Source organism: Mustela putorius, unplaced genomic scaffold (genome assembly GCF_011764305.1).
Source record: "Mustela putorius furo isolate JIRA1106 unplaced genomic scaffold, ASM1176430v1.1 tig00000135_pilon_pilon_pilon, whole genome shotgun sequence".
Lineage (NCBI taxonomy): Eukaryota > Metazoa > Chordata > Mammalia > Carnivora > Mustelidae > Mustela > Mustela putorius.
The window spans coordinates 958,645-980,253 of NW_025421292.1; the positions used below are offsets into that span (position 1 = coordinate 958,645).

General features: G+C 37.9%; 1 protein-coding gene and 1 pseudogene across 2 annotated transcripts; one reads left to right on the top strand and one right to left on the bottom strand.

The window, feature by feature from the left end:
- The first annotated feature begins 535 nt into the window (after nucleotides 1-535).
- Nucleotides 536-15,518, top strand: LOC101670957 (butyrophilin subfamily 3 member A2-like). Of its 2 annotated transcripts, XM_045074657.1 has the most exons (10): nucleotides 538-718; nucleotides 1,404-1,532; nucleotides 2,093-2,440; nucleotides 10,975-11,256; nucleotides 11,374-11,541; nucleotides 11,862-11,882; nucleotides 11,978-12,004; nucleotides 12,811-12,837; nucleotides 13,048-13,074; nucleotides 14,524-15,518. In XM_045074657.1, exons 2-10 carry the CDS (start codon nucleotides 1,454-1,456, stop codon nucleotides 15,177-15,179), a joined length of 1,635 nt encoding a protein of 544 aa, XP_044930592.1. In that variant the 5' UTR covers nucleotides 538-718; nucleotides 1,404-1,453; the 3' UTR covers nucleotides 15,180-15,518. The 2 variants fall into 2 exon arrangements, with proteins under 2 accessions (XP_044930591.1, XP_044930592.1); XM_045074656.1 differs by having other exon boundaries at nucleotides 536-718; nucleotides 10,975-11,541.
- A 2,260-nt stretch (nucleotides 15,519-17,778) lies between these two features.
- Nucleotides 17,779-19,273, bottom strand: LOC123390653 (annotated as a pseudogene).
- Between the last annotated feature and the right edge of the window lie 2,336 nt (nucleotides 19,274-21,609).

Consider the following 21,609-nt stretch of genomic DNA (forward strand, 5'->3'; position numbering starts at 1 on the left):
ATATATTGTGGTGAGTGAGCAAGACATTAAAATAAAAATATATAATATTTTAATAATAATAATATAATAAAAATTGCTAACAAGCTATACTTAAATTATAAGTTATTGACACTCTTCTAAGTGCTTTAAATACATTCGTCTACTCTTCACCCCAAACTTAAAATAGATACTATTATTGAACACACTGTCACATGAGGAAACTGAGGCATGTGGAGGTTGTATAACTCATTCAAAATGATAAACTGTAAATAGCCTCATCAGTTCGTCAAGTTCTAATACCTATGCTACTAACCTAGACAATATACTTCTTAGAAAGAAAGAAATCACTTGCTTTTGAACTCCTCTATACTTTTTAAGTATGTCCTCATTAGAATGACTTATTATAAGTGACAGGTCAAAGTTTGTTTTCTTTACCTTATTTTACTTTCGGTTTTGAGTGTGTCAGGGTGGCCAAAGGGAAGTGTACTGCTGAGGGATTCCATGCAGGGGCCATCTTTTTCTCAGTTGTCTGAACTCCCATAAAAAAAACCTGGCCCCATGATTTGTAAAGTCTGATATCTTCTTGGCATTTTGGAGAAACTCTCCTAGGAGAGACCTATGGTCAGCCAAGAACAGGTGACTGAGAGGAATGGCAGAGAGTATTTATTCCTGGTGCCTGTGGCCATGAGTCTGAGAAGTTTCCAGATGCCTTCATCTCTGTAAGAAGAACATAAAAAATGTGAGTGTTGTATTTTGTGGGTGATGGGCAAGAGAGAGAGAACTGAGAGCATTTGGGCGAGGATCCTAGGGGTTGGCAGAGGACAGGCCAAGTTACAAATGCTCCTCCATCATATAGGAATGTGGGGAGGGGGACGGGGTGGAATTCACTGAGGCCAAATTAATGTTTGTGCTAAACCCATCTCTTTCTGTGGTTGCTCATTGCCTCCTCTGTGTCTCTTTGTCCACCGGACAAGATGTTCTTGAGTTAGAAAAGAGATTAGAGATATTGTGGACAGATTTTTCACTGCAGAACATGGTTGTTAAGATGAAGACTGTTGGGGTGCCTGGGTGGCTCAGTGGGTTAAGCCTCTGCCTTTGGCTTGGGTCATGATCTCAGGGTACTGGGATCAAGCCCCACATCGGGCTCTCTGCTCAGTGGGGAGCCTTCTTCCCCCCCTCTCTCTGCCTGCTTGTGATCTCTCTCTCTGTCAAATAAATTAAATAATCTTTAAAAAAAAAAAAAAGACAAAGACTGTTTCCTTGGGGAAGAGAAACAAAAGTTCTTTTTTGTGAGTGTTAAAGTCTTCTCTGATGTTCTCTGAGAGACATACTACAGTTGTTTGAGAGTTTCTGGAGGTAATTTCTTAGAATCACTGTGAACTGCCTTAGTTACCTTATGGATTCCACTTTTGTCCTTAATTCAGTTACTTTCAGGACCTTACTGTGTGTCAAACTGTTGTCTGCTCTGAGAAAGATGGTGGGTTCCCTGGACTTCTCTGCACTAAGAGACCTCTTCTCTATCCTACTTCTCCAGGTGTCCATGTGGGGCTCAGGTAACAATATTTTTTTTTATTTTATATGCTTAGATTGTTTTATTATCTGAACAGAAGGATTAAATTACTCCATCACTACTCAATATATACCTGGATTAATTCTAAATCCTTTATTTCAATATAGTGATTTATCTGCCCATACATGAGGGCAATCAAATCATTATATGAATGAGAGAGAAGAATCAGGTGGAATTATTTCACTAATTATTTTTTCTAATTCATTCAGACCTCTCCTTCATGAAGAATTCATTTTCTGATGGCCAAGACCTAATTAAAAACTCTGGTTTCATGATTTCCCAGCACTCTTCCCTCCTTCTTCATAGAATTTATCACCATTGCAATTTTAAAAATCATTTGTTTAATAAGAGATTAGCCTGTTGACTGGGTAGAGATGCCCTTTGTCTTGTTCACTGCCATCTTCAGCCTGAATATATGCTGCAGAGAACTGATATGTGAATAGCAGAATGTCTATGGGATTCTACTAGGCCAGTAATGATGCTGTGTTCCAAAATGCCCCGGAAGGTCATTGATATTCTTTTCATGGTGGCTCTATTCCACAGATTCATTCTTGGTCATTGGCCCATCAGAGCCAATTGTTGCCATGCTGGGTACAGACACAGTTCTGCCCTGCCGTGTGTCCCCGGCCATGAATGTGGAGAGCATGGAGCTGAGGTGGTTCCGCTCCCAGTTCTCAGAGGCTGTGTATGTGTATAAGGATGGAATGGAGCAGGCGGGAGAACAGCTGGTAGATTTCAAAGGGAGAGCAGAGTTGGTGAAAGATTACATCACCGAGGGAAGAGTCGCTGTGAGAATCTATGGTCTCCGGATCTCAGACAATGGAATATACAAGTGTTTTTTTCAAAAAGGCAGTGACTATGAAGAAGCCACTTTGGAGCTGAAGGTGATCGGTGAGTAATTATCTGAGACTACAGATCACTCTACGGGAATCTAAGTGTTCCGCATTTGATTTTGGTTGGGGCGAGGGGGGCATGACGAACAGAACACAGACAAAAAGGCAGATATTCTTGGAGCTGGTCAACATCCTATGTTGGTTAAATGGATTTAACCTGAAGTTTTCTTAATCTTTTCATACATATAATGTGCTGTACTTTAAAATTTAATGACTTCCATAAATATCTACTATACATTTATTTCCCTGGTATGTATATTTTCACACATTTTGAAGGAAGGCATCATGACTACCAAAATGTACCATTACTGGCAGAGACCAGAAACCCAGCTGGCTGTTATGATGGACAGAGGTTCAGCTGGGAATGTCAGTGGCTGAGTCTTGAATGCAGTGTGGAGGAAGTGACTGTGGGGATTGTGACAGGGTGGACTGGTATTGCAGAGAATTAAACTTGTCATCACAGGATTGAGGCCAGAAATTAATCAATGTGCAGTGACTAAGTGAAGCAGGAGTAGCTTTTGAGGAATAAAAAGAGAGAGCTTAGTGTGAAAAGCTGAGATGGACTGAGGTTGGTCCACCGGATATTGAATTGACCACTGTAAATTGTATCATCATCAGTGCTGTTTCATTTTTAATTATAATAAAATTATAACTCATTGTATCAAACTCAAATAATTCAGAACAATATAAAATACAAAAATACAAATTGATAATCCTTCCTTTCCCTCCAATGTTCCTTTTTCTCCTCCTAAGTAACTGTTAATACCAGATTGTTCTATGTTCTTTATCTCTTTTTTATATATTTATATAAAGATATCAATAATTATATATAATAATAAAATAAAATACATAATATAATTTGTAATTATAATAACTTATATTTATATAGCAGAACTTAATCTCTGTTCCTAAACTAATCTTTAAGATGTTTACATTAACTCTTTGGGATGCCTGGGTGGCTCAGTTGGTTAAGCAGCTGCCTTCGGCTCAGGTCATGATCCCAGCGTCCTGGGATCGAGTCCCACATCGGGCTCCTTGCTCAGCGGGGAGCCTGCTTCTCCCTCTGCCTCTGCCTGCCATTCTGTCTGCCTGTGCTTGCTCTCCCTCTCTCTCTCTCTCTGATAAATAAATAAAATCTTTAAAAAAAAAAAGATGTTTACATTAACTCTTTTAAAAACAATATTGAAACTTTGAGCCCTTTGTCTTAGTTCTTACTGGAGCTTCTGTCCCTCTTTCCCTCGAGTAGTAATTACACAAAGGTCCTATGTGGCCCAAAGCATTCAGAGGAGAGTTCCAGTCTTGGGCCCTCCCTTGTTAGTGCTAGGATACTCATCATCTCAGGTTTTGTTACATCTCTCCCCTTGACTCCAGTTATTAAATCACAGATATTATTAAAGACCTTAAAAAATAAAGATTTTATTTATTTACTTAGAAAGAGAGGGCGGAGGGAAAAAGAGAATCTCAAGCAGACTCTCTGCTGAGGACAGAGCTCCATGCAGAACTCCTCATGGAGCTTGATCTCATGAACTGAGACCATGACCTAAGCTGAATCAAGAATTATATGCTTAACTGCCAGAGCCATTCAAGTGATCCTATTAAAGACTTTTGATGCAACACTATAAGAAGCATCTAAAGATCTCTCTTTGTTAGGTTTTGGGAAACGTCCCAATCACTCTATCAAGGTTTCCTTCATTGACATTGTTTTTCCCACCTTTATTACACAATTGCTCTCACTAATTTGTGTACTCAACAATGTAGCTAAAGAGTCTTATTCATGCAGTCCTACTTTAAGCCATATATTTCTGAAGCTGAAATATTACAATCAGAATCAGAGAGGGGAAAGTTTAGAGGAAAACTCAAGCAATAGTTAATTCAGCACAGCTAACAACACATTAAAATGTCAAGTAATTTTCTGCTCCATATACACAAATATATATATATTATATATATATGTCAAGTAATTTTCTGCTCCATATACACAAATATATATATAATATATATATATATATAATCTGCCATATATACTGTATACACATACACTTAGCCATTCCCTACCCCTATCCCCTCTGATAACCATCAGTTTGTTCCCCATAATTAAAACACTATTTCTCTCTCTCTCTCCTTTTTTTCCTACTTTGCTTCTTTGTTTTGTTTCATAAATTCCACATGTGAGTAAAATCATATGGTATTTTTCTTTCTCTCACTTATTTTGCTTAGCAATATACTCTCTAGGTCCACCCATGTCATTGTAAGTGGCAAGATTTCATTGTTTTTTTTTTTTTATGGCTGAATTATATTCCATTATATATATACCACTTCTTTACCCACGTATCAGTTGATGGATACTTGGGCTTCTTCAATAATTTGGTCTGCTATCATGGGGGCCTTGACTGGCTTACAGGTGCCCACGTGGTGAAGAGGGGCAGAATCCCAGGAGGGACAATATGGTCTGAGGATTCCCTAGGTCACAGGAAGAATGGATGGCACCAAGATCAAGATGCTGTGCTGTTCCCAGGCATAAGATCTGGGAATCCAGCGGAGAGCAGCAAATCCTGGTGCCAGATTTCTGCTATAAACTGCAAATCACCAGGCTGTTGTCTGACCACTTTCCTGGGATAGGCTGGCAAGCTTAGTGAAAACCTTCCCTAGAGAAACTACATTTGTCCCCATCTGACAGTCTCTGAAATTTAGAGTTTGCAAACTCTGAGGCACACCTGAGATAAGAAGGCTCAAACACAGGCAGGTGAGTCCAGGGTTCAGAGGGAAACTGAGGACACAAATAAGGTGATTGATTGTTCTTCTCTGAAGGTTCACTGAAAAGTAGGGGTCCAAACTTTCAGCTCTGAGGCTAGAGAGCAGGTTACAGCCATTTTTCTTTGCCCAACAGTGCTGAAAGACTTCAGGGGGCAAAATAGCACCACTAATTGGAGGCTGGAGCTGTGTACACCAAGCCCTACCTTCTTCCACCCTGAAGACACATTTCTACTAAAACAAGTTATTCTGAGACTCAACGCAGTTGGTCCATCCCCCAGAAGACCAGCACAAATAACTAGTCACACCAAGTTTATTGATCACAGACTGCTACAAAGTTTCAGCTCTAGGGGAAATAAGATCTAATTTCTGTTTCACTTTCATTCTTTGAAATTATTTTTATCACTTATTTTCTTACATTTTCCAATTTATTTTTTATTTTTTAAATTTTAATATATATATAGTTTACACTTATCTAATTTAATGTATTCTACATTATTATTATTATTATTATTATTTATTTATTTTGGAATCTAGATTCTTTTAGCAAGTAGACCAAAATACACCCAGGATCTAATTTTGTTTTTATTTGGTTTTCTTGTTTTTTATTTTTGTTTTTCTTGTTGTTGGTGGTGTGTGTGTGTGTGTGTGTTTTCTTTCTCTTTGATTTTTGTTTTTTGTTGTTGGTGTTCTTTTCTCTTTCTTCTTTTCTTTTCTGAACAAAATGATGAGAGAGAGGACTTCATCCCAAAAGAAAGAACATGTGGCAGAACTCCCAACCAGGGATTTAATTAATACAGATATAAGTAAGGTGTCTGAACTAGAATTTAAAACAATTATAAGGATACCAGCTGGGCTCAAAAAAACCATAGAAGAAACTATGTAAACAATACATCTGATAAATGGTTAGTATCCAAAATCTACAAAGAACTTATCAAACTCAACCCTCAAAAAACAGGGATCCAGTTAAGAAATGGGCAGAAGACATAGACACTTTTCCAAAGAAGACATCCAGAGGGCCAACAGACACATTGAAGGATGCTCAACATCACCCATTATCGGGGATATATAAAACAAAACCACAATGAGATACCATTTTAAACCTGTCAGGAGAGCTAACATTAACAACACAAGAAACAACAGGTGTTGGTGAGGATATGGAGAAAGGGGAGAGAGGATCTGAAGCAGGCTCCACTTCCAGTGCAGGGTTTGATCTCATGATCCTCAAGATCATGACCAGAGCCAAAATCAAGAGTTGGACACTTACCTCACTGAGCCACCCAGGCGCCCCTGCTCTAATCTTCATTATTGCCCTCCTTTTACTGTCTTTAGGCTTCAGTTGTTGTTCTTTTATCTAGTTCCTTAATGTGCATGGTTAGGTTGTTTATTTTAGATTTTTCTTGCTTCTCGAGGTAGGCCAGTATTGGTATACACTTACCTCTTAGTACAGCTTTTGCTGCAACCCACAGGTTTTAAACCACTGTGTTTCCATTTTCATTTGTTTCCATGTGTGTTTTTATTCTTTGATTTGATTTCTTGGTTGAACCATTCATTGGCTAGTAGCATGTTGTTTAACCTCCATGGATGTGTGTGTGTGTGTGTGTGTGTGTGTGTGTGTGTGTGAGAGAGAGAGAGAGAGAGAGAGATTTACTTCATGTTTCATAGCATTGTGATCAGAAAAATCGCCTTGAGGCCTGATCTGTGACCTAATATGTGATCTATTCTGAAGAATGTTCCATATGCACTTAAAAAGAATGTTTATTCTGTTGTTTTAGAATAGAATATTCTGAATATATCTGTAAAGTCCATCTGGATGTATATCGATCAAAGCCATTGTTTCCTTGCTGATTTTCTGTTTAAATGATCTGTCCCCTACTATTATTATATTATTATCAATTAGTTCCTTCATGTTGGTTATTGTCTTATATATTTGAGTGCTCCCATTTTGGGAGCATAGATATTTACAATTGTTAGACCTTCTGATTGGATTTTCCCTTTTAATATGATATAGTGCTCTTCTTTATCTCTTGTTATAGTCTTTATTTTAAAGTCTGGTTTGTCCCATGTAAATATTGCTACTCAGGCTTTCTTTTAACATCCAACTGCATGTTAAATGTGTCTCCATTCTGTCATTTTCACTTTATGGGATTGAAAGAACTAATGAAATTCAGCCATTCTTGTTTTCTAAGCTGATAGCTTTGGAGAAATGTTCTCCTTGTGTGTTGTCCTGTGTGCTCCCCCCTCTCCCTTGCCATTCTCCATAACTATGGCTCCCTTCCTATCATAGCACCCATAATCCCTTTCTCCCCTAAACCACATCTCCCACCTCCTACATTTTTCTATGTGGCTCTTCTCTCCCTTTAGTTATGGAGTTTGTTCCATACATCCTCAGGTCAATTTGGGGGACATTTAGGGTGATTTGATAGTTATATAGTGTGTTCATGGGATGAGGTGAGCCTATGGTCCTCCTGTTCCTCTGCTATCTTCTTTCCAATGGAAGTTTGTACCTCTTAATCTCCTTTACTTATTTCTTCCATCCCACACTCCCTTCCCCTCTGACAACTGCCAGTTTATTTCCTGTATTTATGAATTTGTTTTCGGTGTTTTGTTTGTTTGTTCATTTGTTTTGTTTTTAGATTTTACATATAAGTGAAATCATGTGATCATGATTTCTTGGTTATGATCATGATTATAGAAATTCAGAAGTATTACATATTCTGATCTGCCAACATTATCTATGTCTTTTTAGTTTTTTAGTGCTCTTAGATGTACACCTTTATACCAACATCAAAAAAATATTTCACCTTCCTTCCTCCTAATATCTTTTCTGTAAAATATATTGAAATATAACATACACAGAGAATTTGCTACCGATTTTAAATGCCACATAATGAATATTCACAAAGTGAATACACCTGAGAAATCAGCACTCAAATCAAGAAACAGAGCTTAATTAAAATCCAGGAAAATCCATTTTTTTTCTTTTTCAGTTATGATTTTCTCAGGAGTAATCACTATTACGATTTCTAATCTCACAGATTACTTTTTGTATGTTTATGAATTTCACATATGTGGATGGACTCTTTTGTCTGTTTTTATTTTGCTCGCTTTTTGTTTTTTGAGATTTTTCTATGTGGTTAAATGCATATGGCTGTAGTTCATTCCTATCTCTGATTTATTGCCTTGCTTTTTACATTTATATTTTTAATCTATATGAGTATTATTTTGGTATTAGAGTTTATAGAACGCTTAAAATATTTGTTCCTAATTCTATCACTTATTTCTATACTATTAGCAAATGATATAGAAAATCTGTACCAATTTACAAATGCCTATTTTCCATAAACTCATAACACCAGGGCAAATTATAAATACTTTGTGCTTATAATGACAATATCATAGTGTTTCTATTTCTAAACCTTATTCTCTGCCCAAATTTCTTAATTGTAATGTTTTTATTCATTTTTGCACGTGTTAGGCCTATCTTAAATTAATATTTCTTATTTTATTTTTCCAACAAGATATCTGTAGACTTACTTTATCCATCTTCTTTATGTATCACTTTAATAAGAAGAGTCCAAATCCTTTAGGTCTTGAAGGAAAGAGTGACAAACTCTTCTGAGCCTTGTTACTGTGATCCCACTCTATATCTCCTTTTTTTTCCTTTTTTTCAGTGTTTCAAGATTCATTGTTTATGCACCATACTCAGTGCTCCATGCAATATGTGCCCTCCTTAATACCCACCACTCTAGTATCTTCTAAGTAGAAAGCAAAGTTTTTCAGTTCCAAAACTAACCTCATATAAATCGTGTCGTTTTTTTTCAGTACCTTTTTAATATCTGTTCATTGGCTGATGTACATAAATCCAATCTTTAGAAGCACTTGATTGATTATATATCTACACTTATCTTCTGTTAGTTAAACTTTGCCTACCTAGTACAGCTGTTTCTATGCTCAGGAATGGGCATCCCTTTCTGTTCTCCTTTCTCTCTCTCTCTCTCTTTTTGAAGAATTATTTATTCATTTGTGAGAGAGAGAGAGACCACAAACACAGGCAGCAGTAGGCAGAGGAAAAATCAGGATCCCCATTGAGCAGAGTCTAATGTGGGACTTGATCCCAGGACCCTGGGATTATGATCTGAGTGAAGGCTGACACTGATTGAGCCACCCAGGTGTCCTGTTCCTCTTTCTTAACATAGGTATAGTTTTTGCTTATTTCAGCTTAGAGCTTCATTGGTTATATTCTTCTAGGAGACACAAGATCTATTTTTGTCTGTTAGTATTTTCTTCTTAGGCCTTGACTGTTGCATTTTGCTCATGACCAGTTTCTTTTTTTCCTCTTTGATGTCTTTTGTTTTCTATTTCCTCTTAACTTCTTTTTTTTTTTAAGCTTTTTATTTTAATTCAAGTGTAGTTAACATACATTGTTATATTAGTTTCAGGTGTACAATATTGTGATTCAATAATTCAGTGTGCATCATGGTAATCTTCATCTATTTCACCCCCTCCACCCCACCCCCCAACACACACAACCTCTGGTAACTATCAGTTTGTGCTCTATAGTTGAGTCTGTTTTGCTTATGACCAGTTTTACTCACTTCTATTAATTTCCTTTGTTCAGGACAGTTGACAGCTCCCTCAAACAATTCTGAAAATTGTCTTTCAGATTGCTTTCTGTTTTTTAGAAGTGTGGCCCTCCCAGGCAGGTCAGGATTTGGTAATAAAAATTATTAGCTGCATTATTTTTATCCAAAAAAGACAAGATCTCTGAGGTTTCTACTATATTTCCTATATCTGAGGAATCAGAGTAGGACTGAGCTAGGTGTAAGAGGATCCATACCATGAATATTAAATTTTAAAAGGATAAAATAATATATAGCCTTAGAAGCCAGGATAGCCATTATTCTCAAAGAGAAAATGGATTTTTCTAACATTCTGGTAATGTATTGTTTTAATATAAGTGACATGGATCCCCTAGTGGGCCCATGTGAAAAGTTAAAGAGGAGAGGTGGTAGAGAGAAAAGAAATAAATGAGAGTGGAAAAGTTAAAAAAAGTAAAAATAGATCAACTCCTTCATGGAATAAGGCAACCTTCATCTTTTAGATATTCTTCACTCAGGGGAAGAAAGAAAATTTGGAAACATTACAAAATGATATTGTTTAAAGAAGTCACTACAGAAGACTCAGTTTAATCAAAGATAGCCTTCCTTAAGACTTCAATAAGTGAAACAGATAGATATAGGATAGATATAGAAGTATTGGTGTTTTTCTTTTTCTTTTCTTTTCTTTTTAAGATTTTACTTATTTATGTGACAGACAGAGATCACAAGTAGGCAGAGAAGCATGTAGAGAGAGAGGAGGAAGCAGGATCCCTGCTGAGCAAAGAGCCCGATGAGGGGCTGGATCCCAGAATCCCGGGATCATGATCTGAGCCGAAGGCAGAGGCTTTAACCCACTGAGCCACCCAGGCAGCCCTGGTGTTTTTCTGAAAGAACTTAACATTTGTAAAATTTACTCTGCTCTTTTCCTTCTATGGCCAATTGCAAATATCCCTGGGTAGAGCAGATGTGGTGGGCATCAGTAGTCCTAGTATCAGCTTCAAATTTCTTGAGATTTAGCTACAATTACCCATTTTTTCATGAAGGAAGAAAAGAAACCCTACCCTCTCTTCCCACCAAGAATGATGGTGCTTCGTCCATGTCCCCACATTGATGTTATTGTGTAAAATTAAGGACTCTGGATCAAAGGTGTCTAGGTCTCAAATTACTTTCTTCTCTCCAGGCCTGGGTTCTGGTCCTCGTGTTTTTATGGTAGGTCCAGAAGATAAAGGAATAAGGCTGACATGCACAAGCAAGGGGTGGTTTCCCCAACCTGAGGTACAATGGACAGATGCAACAGGAGAGAAGATACCATCTCTTTCTGAGGATGAGAACCAAGACGATGATGGGTTGTTTCAAATAGAGGCATCTCTCATTGTGAAAGACAGTTCAAAGACAGAAGTGTCCTGTTCCATGAAGAACCCCTTCTTTGGACAAGAGCAGGTGGAAACCATTTCTATTCCAGGTCAGTGTTGCTCATTTGGGGGACAGGATAGTTGTGAGGAGGGGATATTTAGGAATTGGGATGGGATAGGATTGCTTGGTAATGTTCTTAATCAGGTTTTGGGGATTTCTGTATCAGAATCTTTCTTCCCTAGGACCTCTCCTTGGAAGGGAGCATTTGCTGGGACTTTCCTCTTACTTGGGATTTTCCTCAGTGCTGTTGTGTTTTTGGCCTGGAAAGAACGACAGGAGAAGAAAAGAGTACAGGAAGTTCAAAAGGAAAAAGAGAAAGAAAGTGAAGCCAAAGGTAAAACTGTGAATCAGGCTGGGTGGAATCTATGAACTTATGGGCTTCTAGCTGAGCATATGGATGGAATCTGTTGGAACAAACAGACATGAGTGCATTTAGTTAGAACCTCACAACCTCCAGTAAGACATGGAGAAAAATATAATAGAGTACAATGGAGAGAGAAAATTCACTGGTATTAACATGGAGTTAGAAGAATTGGTTATAGTAATTCTCAGGATGAATTTCTTGATCTAGGTATGTGGAAGTGCATTCAGGATCTGGGCTTAGGTAATATAGTCTAGAAAATAAACCTTAGACTTGTTTTCTTTCCTTTTTAGAGTTGCTTAAGAAAGAGCTTGGTAAGTGTTCCATTTTTCTTTGTTGTAATAGATGAAATAGAGTCCTTCCTCCATGCTATGTACTTTGCATCTCACAGGTTGTTGTTCCATTTCAGACAGAAGGAAGGAGTTATATCAACGGGGTGAGTAATATCAATGTTATAGTTGGACCAAGCATCTTGTCTATCCCTCTGTTCTGATCATCTCCTGTTCACCTTGTTAGTGAGGGAGGGCTTCTCCACCCTAAATAGGATAAGATATTTAGACACATGACACCCACCACTGGACATATGAGCTTGACAGCAGTTTATTAATCACCTATACTCACATCCTGGGGGGGGGGAGGACAACATAAGCCATGCAGGATCACATGTTGCACTTGGGAACAGAGTGAACCAGCAGGGGCTGAGGGAGGCAAGCTTTTTAGTAACCATAAGATGAGGTGCTACTGGTTTCTTTGGAAGTATGTGATTGGCTTTTTTGGAGTAATTCTGCAGGCTGATAGGGAGCTGACGGCCATTAGGTTGAGGACCAGGTGGGGTTCAGCTGGCTCAACTGATAGGAAAATTAGTTGAGTGTGGATTTTCTTCTACTGGGTGGAGGCATATCTGGTGAGAGCAGGGGTGCTTACAGGTATTTAGAGACCTTTGAAGCTCAAAGTCATCAGGCAGCACATGAAATTTTAGGCTTTACAGTACACTTCTCCTCTCCCAAAAAAGTCATAACCTCATATTTTATCACAATATGTTAGTGGGATGTGAGAAATATGAGAAATAAAAGAAGGCAAATACCCTAGAATTGTCATTGAAGTGATGAACACAGAAATATAGCACTATCATAAAACTTCATGTGGTTGATTTCATGCAAATTTCACATGGTTGCAGCAATTTAATACTCTGGAGTGAAGGTCTTGTGAATGGGAAAATCTAATTCCTTTGTTTTATTTCAGACTGGAGAAAAGCAAAATTGTATGCTGGTGAGTAACTCATGTTGTCTTGGGACTTCAGGTACCCCAAAATTTTCATGAGGCATTTCAAGGGCATTTTTCAGAGATGTGGTATATTCCAGAAATTTTATTTTGAATGTGGGAGTCCAAAAGAATAAAGGAATAAGGGTTAAGCATCCCACTGGTTGAGAAGACATGTTCTTTATGTATTTTCCCATATGATTTTTTTTTTCTTTTTAGACTGGAGAAAGGAACAATTCAAAGCAGGTGAGCGACTTTATTATTTTATCCCACATAATCTCTTACACAAATGAGAAACTCTTACATTTATATAAACTCCCAGTAAAACCTGGTTGGTGATTCATTTCATGATTTTCAGTTCAGTCTCAATCTCATGCTGAACTGTGAACAGGTTTCTTACTTTTCTGATATCATTCATTCATCCAGCATTAATTTATAGAACTATTTATTCAATGCCAAATAAATAAAGCAGATCTGATCTCTGACTTCATGGAGAAGTACATGTACAAATTGTGATGAAGTTTGTGAAGGAATAATAAATTTCCATGAGAAAAAATAATGGTATATTTAAGGAATTTCCCCAAGGAACTGATTTTTAATCTGAGACTTAAGTGATATGGTAGATTTATTAATGGGAATAACAGTGCAAGGGCAACTTGGTCAGAAGGATGTCTGTTACACTGGCCTGAGGCAGAGGAGCTTGTTGTATCTCAGTGTAAGTGGAAAACCATCTTAGAATCTTTCCAGAATTATTAGTTGATTATCAGTTTCTAGTGCATGCTGGTTTACTCTGAATATCCCTGCATCCACAAATATTTCCTAGTCAATTTAATTCTCCAAAAACTAAAGCACATTCTACTATCCCCACATACAAATTCTTATGAGAAAAAATTCTAACTGTTGAAGATATTTTATTTGAGAAGAAACAAATTACTGCAGGTATTAGTACTATTGCTGCTATTACTGCTGGTATTAGTGTTACTATAACTATTGGAAGCTTAAAGAATTTACCACGTGTTCATTATGGACAAGACACAGTTGTAAGTTCTCTACACATTATCTTGTTTATTTCTCACAACAGTCCTATGCTGAGGTATCATAATTGCATATATGATTATGAAGGTAAATTAAGGATGAGAGAAGCAAAGTAGCTTCAAAATCACACTTACTAAGGATAAATTAATTATAAAAATTCATAACTGTCTGATTACAAAGTCTACAATTTCAACCATTAGAAATCTAATAAAAATACATGAGAAGTAGGTGACTTAATAATTACATAATAAATTATATCAAATGAAAATGATACCAAAGAAGCTTAATGAAAGTAGATACACTGTGATTGAACTCTGACAGGGCTTTCTTATTATGTCAAGCATTAGAGAGCAGCTAGAGGGACCCCATCTTGAAATACCTGACTCTGGGTATCTTCAGACCAGGCAGACAGCCCTCTTGGTTAGATAGTCTCGACCCATCTGGAACAAATGGTTACTCAAGATCATCCAGCCTTGCCTTTCTATGATATATACACATATCTCCTGAGGAAGGACACAGAACAAACCATAAATTGTCTTACCTCCTCTTCTGTGGCTCTCCCTCTTATTTTCCTTCATTCTCTTTTCCCTGTATTTGCATTTTTCCTAAGGCCAATTGGTCTTCACTGTGGAATGACCTATTTCCCCTCTATACCTGCAGTTGCTGTTACTCTGGACTCAGAAAGACCTCCTGGCAGTCTCATCATATCTAATAATAAAAAACAAGTTTCTTTAAAGGGAAATGTTCCTCAGGACGGTGATGCCTCAGTATACCAAGGAAAAGAGGAATCTGAAGCTGTCTTAAGTGCTCTGGGCCAGAATTCCTTTGAAACAGGGAGATATTACTGGGAGGTAGAAGTCAATATTGGGACAGAAGCTGGACCTGAAACTAAATGGGCTGTGGGTGTTTGTTTAGATTCAGTAACAAGAGATGGATGGTTTGTAGAAAGTCCAGAGAAGGGTTTCTGGGTGTTAGCATACAAGGAAGGAGAATTCAAGGTTCCCATCGCCTCAGAGTCACTGTCACCGAGACAGCATCATCAAAGGATAGGAGTTTTCTTGGACCAGGAAGATGGAGATTTGTCATTTTACAACATGCTTGATGGGTCTCACATCTTTTCTTTTATTGGAATTACCTTACATCAGACCCTGCGTCCTTATTTTAGCCTTCAGGGTGCTGGCACATCTGTGACCATCTGCACAACTTCAGATGACACTGACAATTATCCTGATTCTTCTCCAAATATCTCTGTAACTCATTTAAGGAGTGGTGACATGGGTGTCCCCCAAGAAGCTAACCATCTATTACTTGCATAAGAAGTGAAGTATCAGCACCTCTGCTGCTCTTGCTCAGGCTTCTTATTGGTATGTTCTCCAAGAAAGCTGTCCTTGTGTGGAGAGTAAGTCAGCTTCACTACGTGTGATTTCAGCCCCTTTCAGAGAGGCAAAGGCAGAAAGAGAAATGGGACAACTGAAAAATATCTGGGGGAATTTCCTCTTGTGTTATTTTTGGGGAAATACAGTGTCTTTTTGAGCAGCAACAATTTGTCATAAGAAAATTCCCAAAAAATGCATGGCCTCTCCTCTGTTCTGGTACTGTGTATTGAAGTAAATATTTTTAAAACCACATTAAAAGAAAAATCTCTCTTCCTGTTATTTTTGTTATCAAATATGAAGGAGCGGTGGTGTTTGAAGGGAAGAATCAGTTGAGTGGATCCTTAATGCATATTACTACTATTGTAGATACACAAATTTGTTCAAGCCTTGTGAAAGTTAATAGTTTGGCTTGCCCTTTCTTCAGGTTCATGTCCACTGACCTTGAAACCTGGAGTTTGCCATGCAGTGGGGAGGACTGCTGTGGAGCTATAAACCATTTGAGCAGGAGCCCAACGTTTCTGTGATGAAAGACACACACACACACACACACACACACACACACACTTTTTTTTTTTTTAACAAATTCTCACTGGTTAGCAAGTCCTGAATTGTGTCATATGTGAATATGTGAATGAAAAAAGAATTGATGTTGTACTTTACGCTTTCAGAGAAAAATGTTCAAATAAGAATGAAGAAACATCTGGAGGCTTCATGGAGAAAGGCACTGCTAACACTGGCATATTTCTTTTTTTCCTGTTCTGATCATCTTCTTACCACTATTGAGGGATTCTTTGCCTTTAGTGCAACTAAGGCTTCAAAAGCTTATGTCTTCAGGATATAAAATATGAGTCTCTCCTGTTAAATGAGCCCCCTCTTCCTGGAGAGAGAAGAATCCACTTAGATTTTTCCACACTATTAACCAATTTTTAAACTGTTTAAGTCCCATTAACCACCTCTCTTGGAAGATATATCTTCTTAGCAAAATTTCACTGACACACTAAGAGGTAAGACGAGTATTGGAACCAGGAATAATGAAGCCAGAGCCCAGAATATTAACATTACTGACAGTAAAGAGAATACTTACATCAAAAGCAAGCAAAAATTAAGGGAGGAGAGAGATAAATGAATGGTAGACAAATGTTAATAGCTATAATCAAATGGACATGGATTTCTGGACATGAGAACCCTTTACATGGAGAAAACCACAAAATAGGAACAAAGGGGATTGGAACTATGATATAGAGCAGGAAGGATAATGGGTTCAGTTAGGGATATGTTACTTTTTTAAATACTCAGAGCAATCAGCATGAGATTTCCAAATGAGTTTTTAAATATCTTACCTAAAGAAACTAAATTCATATTTTGTTCTACAATGGGATTCCTCCCCCTGTCACTTCTCCACTCATTTTTTTTTTTTTAGAAAAGTCAGCATAAAGCATTTTTATTGTAATCATAAAACTCAAACCCTTATGTAGTGTGAGGTGGAGGAGGTAGGGTACACAGCAATAATTTTCTCTCATCAATTCACTATGCAGGACAGCAGAGGGGTGGGAGAGGGAGGAAAAGCTAAGAAACTGAGCTCAGCATGGGGAGCTGAACATCAAAACCAGGTGATGCTGAAGCTGTGATGGCCAGCATCATTTCTTCAAGACAATACCCTAGGGTTTGTCATGATTGCTGGACTTTTCATTGGGTGTCTATGAACAGCATGTTCAATTTAAGCTTTTGATTAAGTTCCTAAAACTTGGGAGGTGGAACTTGGATAGCTATGAGATTACAAAAGTCCTGAATATACATTAGAAAAACCTCAGGATGGAAAACAATAATAATAATAACAATAATAATAATAATTAATAATAATAAAACTAGGCCACAAAGAAGTCTTCAGCGATCACTGCTGGTCTGGGGACAGATATCTGTAGTGTCTGACATCTCAGTGAGAATAATCTGCTTTCAAAAGACAGAGTTTAAGGTGAGTCTGGGGCTGGGCAGTGGATGCAAAGGTTCTTCTTCTCCCCACATCAGTTTCAGGTAGGGCTTTTAATTTGACCCAAGGACATCTCTCAACTTGGAGAGTAATTCAGCCCTCAACAGAACCTCAAATCTGCTAAAGCTTTCAGTGCAACAGCAAAAATGTTTAATTTGTAATAGATGAAAATTTCATCCAAAAAAATAATAACAAAATTCCCTCCCACACTAATCAAACCATGGGGCACCTGGGTGGCTCAGTTGGTAAAGTGTCTGCCTTAGGTTCAGGTCATGATCTCAGGGTCCTGGGATCAAGCCCCATCCACATCAGGCTTCCTCCTAAGAGGGGAGTCTTCTTCTCCCTCTCTCTCTGCCCCTTCTCACTGCTTGTGCACTCTCTCTCTCAAGTAAATAAATAAAATCTTTAAAAATTTTTTTAAAACAAAGTTAACCCATTACTTGTGCTATTTATACCTTACTAATACTTAAGTATTAGATGGATTTGGATCTAGAAATCTAGATCCAAAAGACTGAAACTGAACCTTCACCCCAAAACAAAAACAAAATAAAATGAGTAACTTGAGATTTATGGCATATAATTTAAGGCAACACACATAGAAGGAGAGAAGGAAAGAGCAAAGCTGAGTTCCAGAACACATTCATGGGTCATGTTTATACGAAGAGTATAGTGGAAAGTCAGGAAAAGTGCCATAGGATTCACAAGTGCATCTGGACATACCAGATCCTTCCATGACACACCTAAGAATGGGGAGCTCAGGGAGGAGGCCATTCCTGTTATTCCAGTTTCAGAAGCTCTGAGTCAAAGAGGATAGTGGCATTTGGTGGGATGATGACTGGATGCCCAGTGACACCACACCAGAAATGTCTGGAGAGATAGTCAGTTTGGCTCTCTGATCCACATTCTTGTGGGCAACCCCTTCTTCTCAGCCTCAGGTCATCTCTTGCTGCCTAAGATAAACGTAAAGAGCTTGTTTCTGTCCCTGAGATAATCAAGTTTCTTTCCATCTTCATTTCAAGTATCCCCAGATAGTGCACCATGTAGGTCTGACCACACTTGGGGAAAGTGAATCCAACTCCAGGGAGATGGTCTCCCCTGCAATCCCATGACAGCTACTATGGCAAATGCTAGTCAGGCAGGCTGATCAACAGGTGACCTGGGGGCGGCTCTCTGGCTTTCAAACGTTGTTGTTGTGTTAAGTAATCTCAATGCCGAGTGTTGGCTTGGTCAGGACTCAGAGATCAAGAGCCGCATACTCCAACTGAGCCAGCAAGCTTCTGCTGCTCCTCCACTTATTTTAATGGATTTTGTCCTTTTAAACTTAGAGATTCAGGATCAAAGGCTAGAGGTGGGCAATGAAAGAAAATGTGAAGTGTGATGTTCTGTTGGAATCACAGTTGTAGAAATGTCAGGGATAATATCATACATCATATCTTCATCTTTAAGGTTGGGCAAATCCACAAGCAATGAAGGATCTCCAAGTAGCCCACAGTTCCTGACAAAGTAGTGACCTTGAATTCACCATCTGACACCATCAATTAAATATTTGTTGCCAGACTGTTCTGGCAATCCCATTATGAGTAGACTTTATGAGGGAATGATAAGACATTCAAAAATCAAAGAGACTTCACTAGAATAAAGAACTATCTTAAGGCAGGAATTATGCCTTACTAAGCATTTTATCTCTACAGCCCAGCAAAGTGTATTCTACAGATAAGATATTGAATAAACTATTTATGAATCTATTCCTCTATTTCATAATATTCCTAATATATGACACTTTTCTACTTTGTGAGGACACACAAAAAAAGGAAAAACATCACTGCCTTAATGGAACTTAAAGTCTACTGACAATAAGGAAAAAGTCCTGCAGAGGGGTTAAAAAATTTGGTTTCTGATTTCCTCTGGTCCTCTCCCTTAAACTGAGATCTGTCAAATCCATACATCTCTTCTGAGAATCGCCATGCTTTGCATGACTACAACCAGCTCCAATTACATCAGGAGTGACAGGGAACTGGATCTTTGATGGGGCAATCCAGTCACTCATCCATCAGCCAAAGCAACTGCATCAGTGATTGCAGTGTCTTAATCAAGCCACCAATCATTCTCTTTCCCCATGGTTTTTCAAACTGGCATTGGAGCTGAGAAAATAAATTAAGCCCCAATTTGTTCAGCTAAAGAAAAACATGTTTCTTAATACATCGTGAAAGAATTTGACTGTTAAAAAAAAACAAACCATTTTCATGAGCTCTTCCAAGGGAAAACCTATAAATTATATATTGGGCCTGCACAAGCAGATAAAAAAAACAAGCAAAAAATTAGATTGATCACGGCGGAAGAAAAAAAAGGAGGGGATAGTTAACCTTCAGAATTTATTAAATAAAATATTTTTAATTGCATTAAGTCAAAGTAGAGTAAAATAAAACATATTTTAAGGCAAAGCCAGCATATCTACTAATAAATTTGACTTCAAAATTATAAAAGGTATATTAAGAATCAAAAGTAGTAAAACATTTGTCAAACCCAACAGGATGTACAACACAAAAAATGAACCCTAATGTGGACCCCATATAGAGATTGTATTTGAAAATAACGCATCATTATTGGTTCATCTGTTGTAACAAATGTAATAAACCAATGCAAAGTGTTAATAGGAAATTATGGGGAGAGAGAGGAGGGACATGGGAATGCTCTGGATTTTTCACACAATTTTGCATGAATCTAACACAGCTCTTAAAAAAATTGTCAATTAAAAAAAAGAATGAAACATTGGTATATTCTATAACATGTATGAACCCTAAAAATACTATATTTAGTACAAAAAAAAAAAAGCCAGATACTAAAAACTCCATGTGTTTTGTGACATATGGAATGAAATATATTATATGAAATATCTAGCATAGGAAAATTTATAGAGACAGAAAATAGATTAGTGATTGCCAGGTGCTAGGGGGAAGGAAAAAAAATGAGTAGGGACTGATTAATAGTATGGAGTTTTCTTCCAGAGTAATAATCTAGAACTGCATGCTGATGATGTTTGGACAATACTGTGAAGGTATAAATACCACTTAATTGTATACTTTAAGATGGCTAAAATACCCATTTTTTTATTATTTTTTATAAACATATAATTTTATCCCCAGGGGTACAGGTCTGTGAATCACCAGGTTTACACACTTCACAGCACTCACCAAAGCACATACCCTCCCCAATGTCCATAATCCCACCTCCTTCTACCAACCCCCCTCCCCCCAGCAACCCTCAGTTTTTTTTGTGTGTGTGAGATTAAGAGTCACTTATGGTTTGTCTCCCTCCCAATCCCATCTTGTTTCATTTATTCTTCTCCTACCCACTTAAGCCCCCAGGTTGCATCACCACTTCCTCATATCAGGGAGATCATATGATAGTTGTCTTTCTCTGCTTGACTTATTTCGCTAAGCATGATACGCTCTAGTTCCATCCATGTTGTCACAAATGGCAAGATTTCATTTCTTTTGATGGCTGCATAGTATTCCATTGTGTATATATACCACATCTTCTTGATCCATTCATCTGTTGATGGACATCTAGGTTCTTTCCGTAGTTTGGCTATTGTGGACATTGCTGCTATAAACATTTGGGTGCACGTGCCCCTTTGGATCACTACGTTTGTATCTTTAGGGTAAATACCCAATAGTGCAATTGCTGGGTCATAGGGCAGTTCTATTTTCAACATTTTGAGGAACCTCCATGCTGTTTTCCAGAGTGGCTGCACCAGCTTGCATTCCCACCAACAGTGGAGGAGGGTTCCCCTTTCTCCGCATCCTCGCCAGCATCTGTCATTTCCTGACTTGTTGATTTTAGCCATTCTGACTGGTGTGAGGTGATATCTCATTGTGGTTTTGATTTGTATTTCCCTGATGCCGAGTGATATGGAGCACTTTTTCATGTGTCCGTTGGCCATCTGGATGTCTTCTTTGCAGAAATGTCTGTTCATGTCCTCTGCCCATTTCTTGATTGGATTATTTGTTCTTTGGGTGTTGAGTTTGCTATGTTCTTTATAGATTCTGGACACTAGTCCTTTATCTGATATGTCGTTTGCAAATATCTTCTCCCATTCTGTCAGTTGTCTTTTGATTTTGTTAACTGTTTCCTTTGCTGTGCAAAAGCTTTTGATCTTGATGAAATCCCAATAGTTCATTTTTGCCCTTGCTTCCCTTGCCTTTGGTGTTGTTCCTAGGAAGATGTTGCTGCGGCTGAGGTCGAAGAGGTTGCTGCCTGTGTTCTCCTCAAGGATTTTGATGGATTCCTTTCTCACATTGAGGTCCTTCATCCATTTTGAGTCTATTTTTGTGTGTGGTATAAGGAAATGGTCCAATTTCATTTTTCTGCATGTGGCTGTCC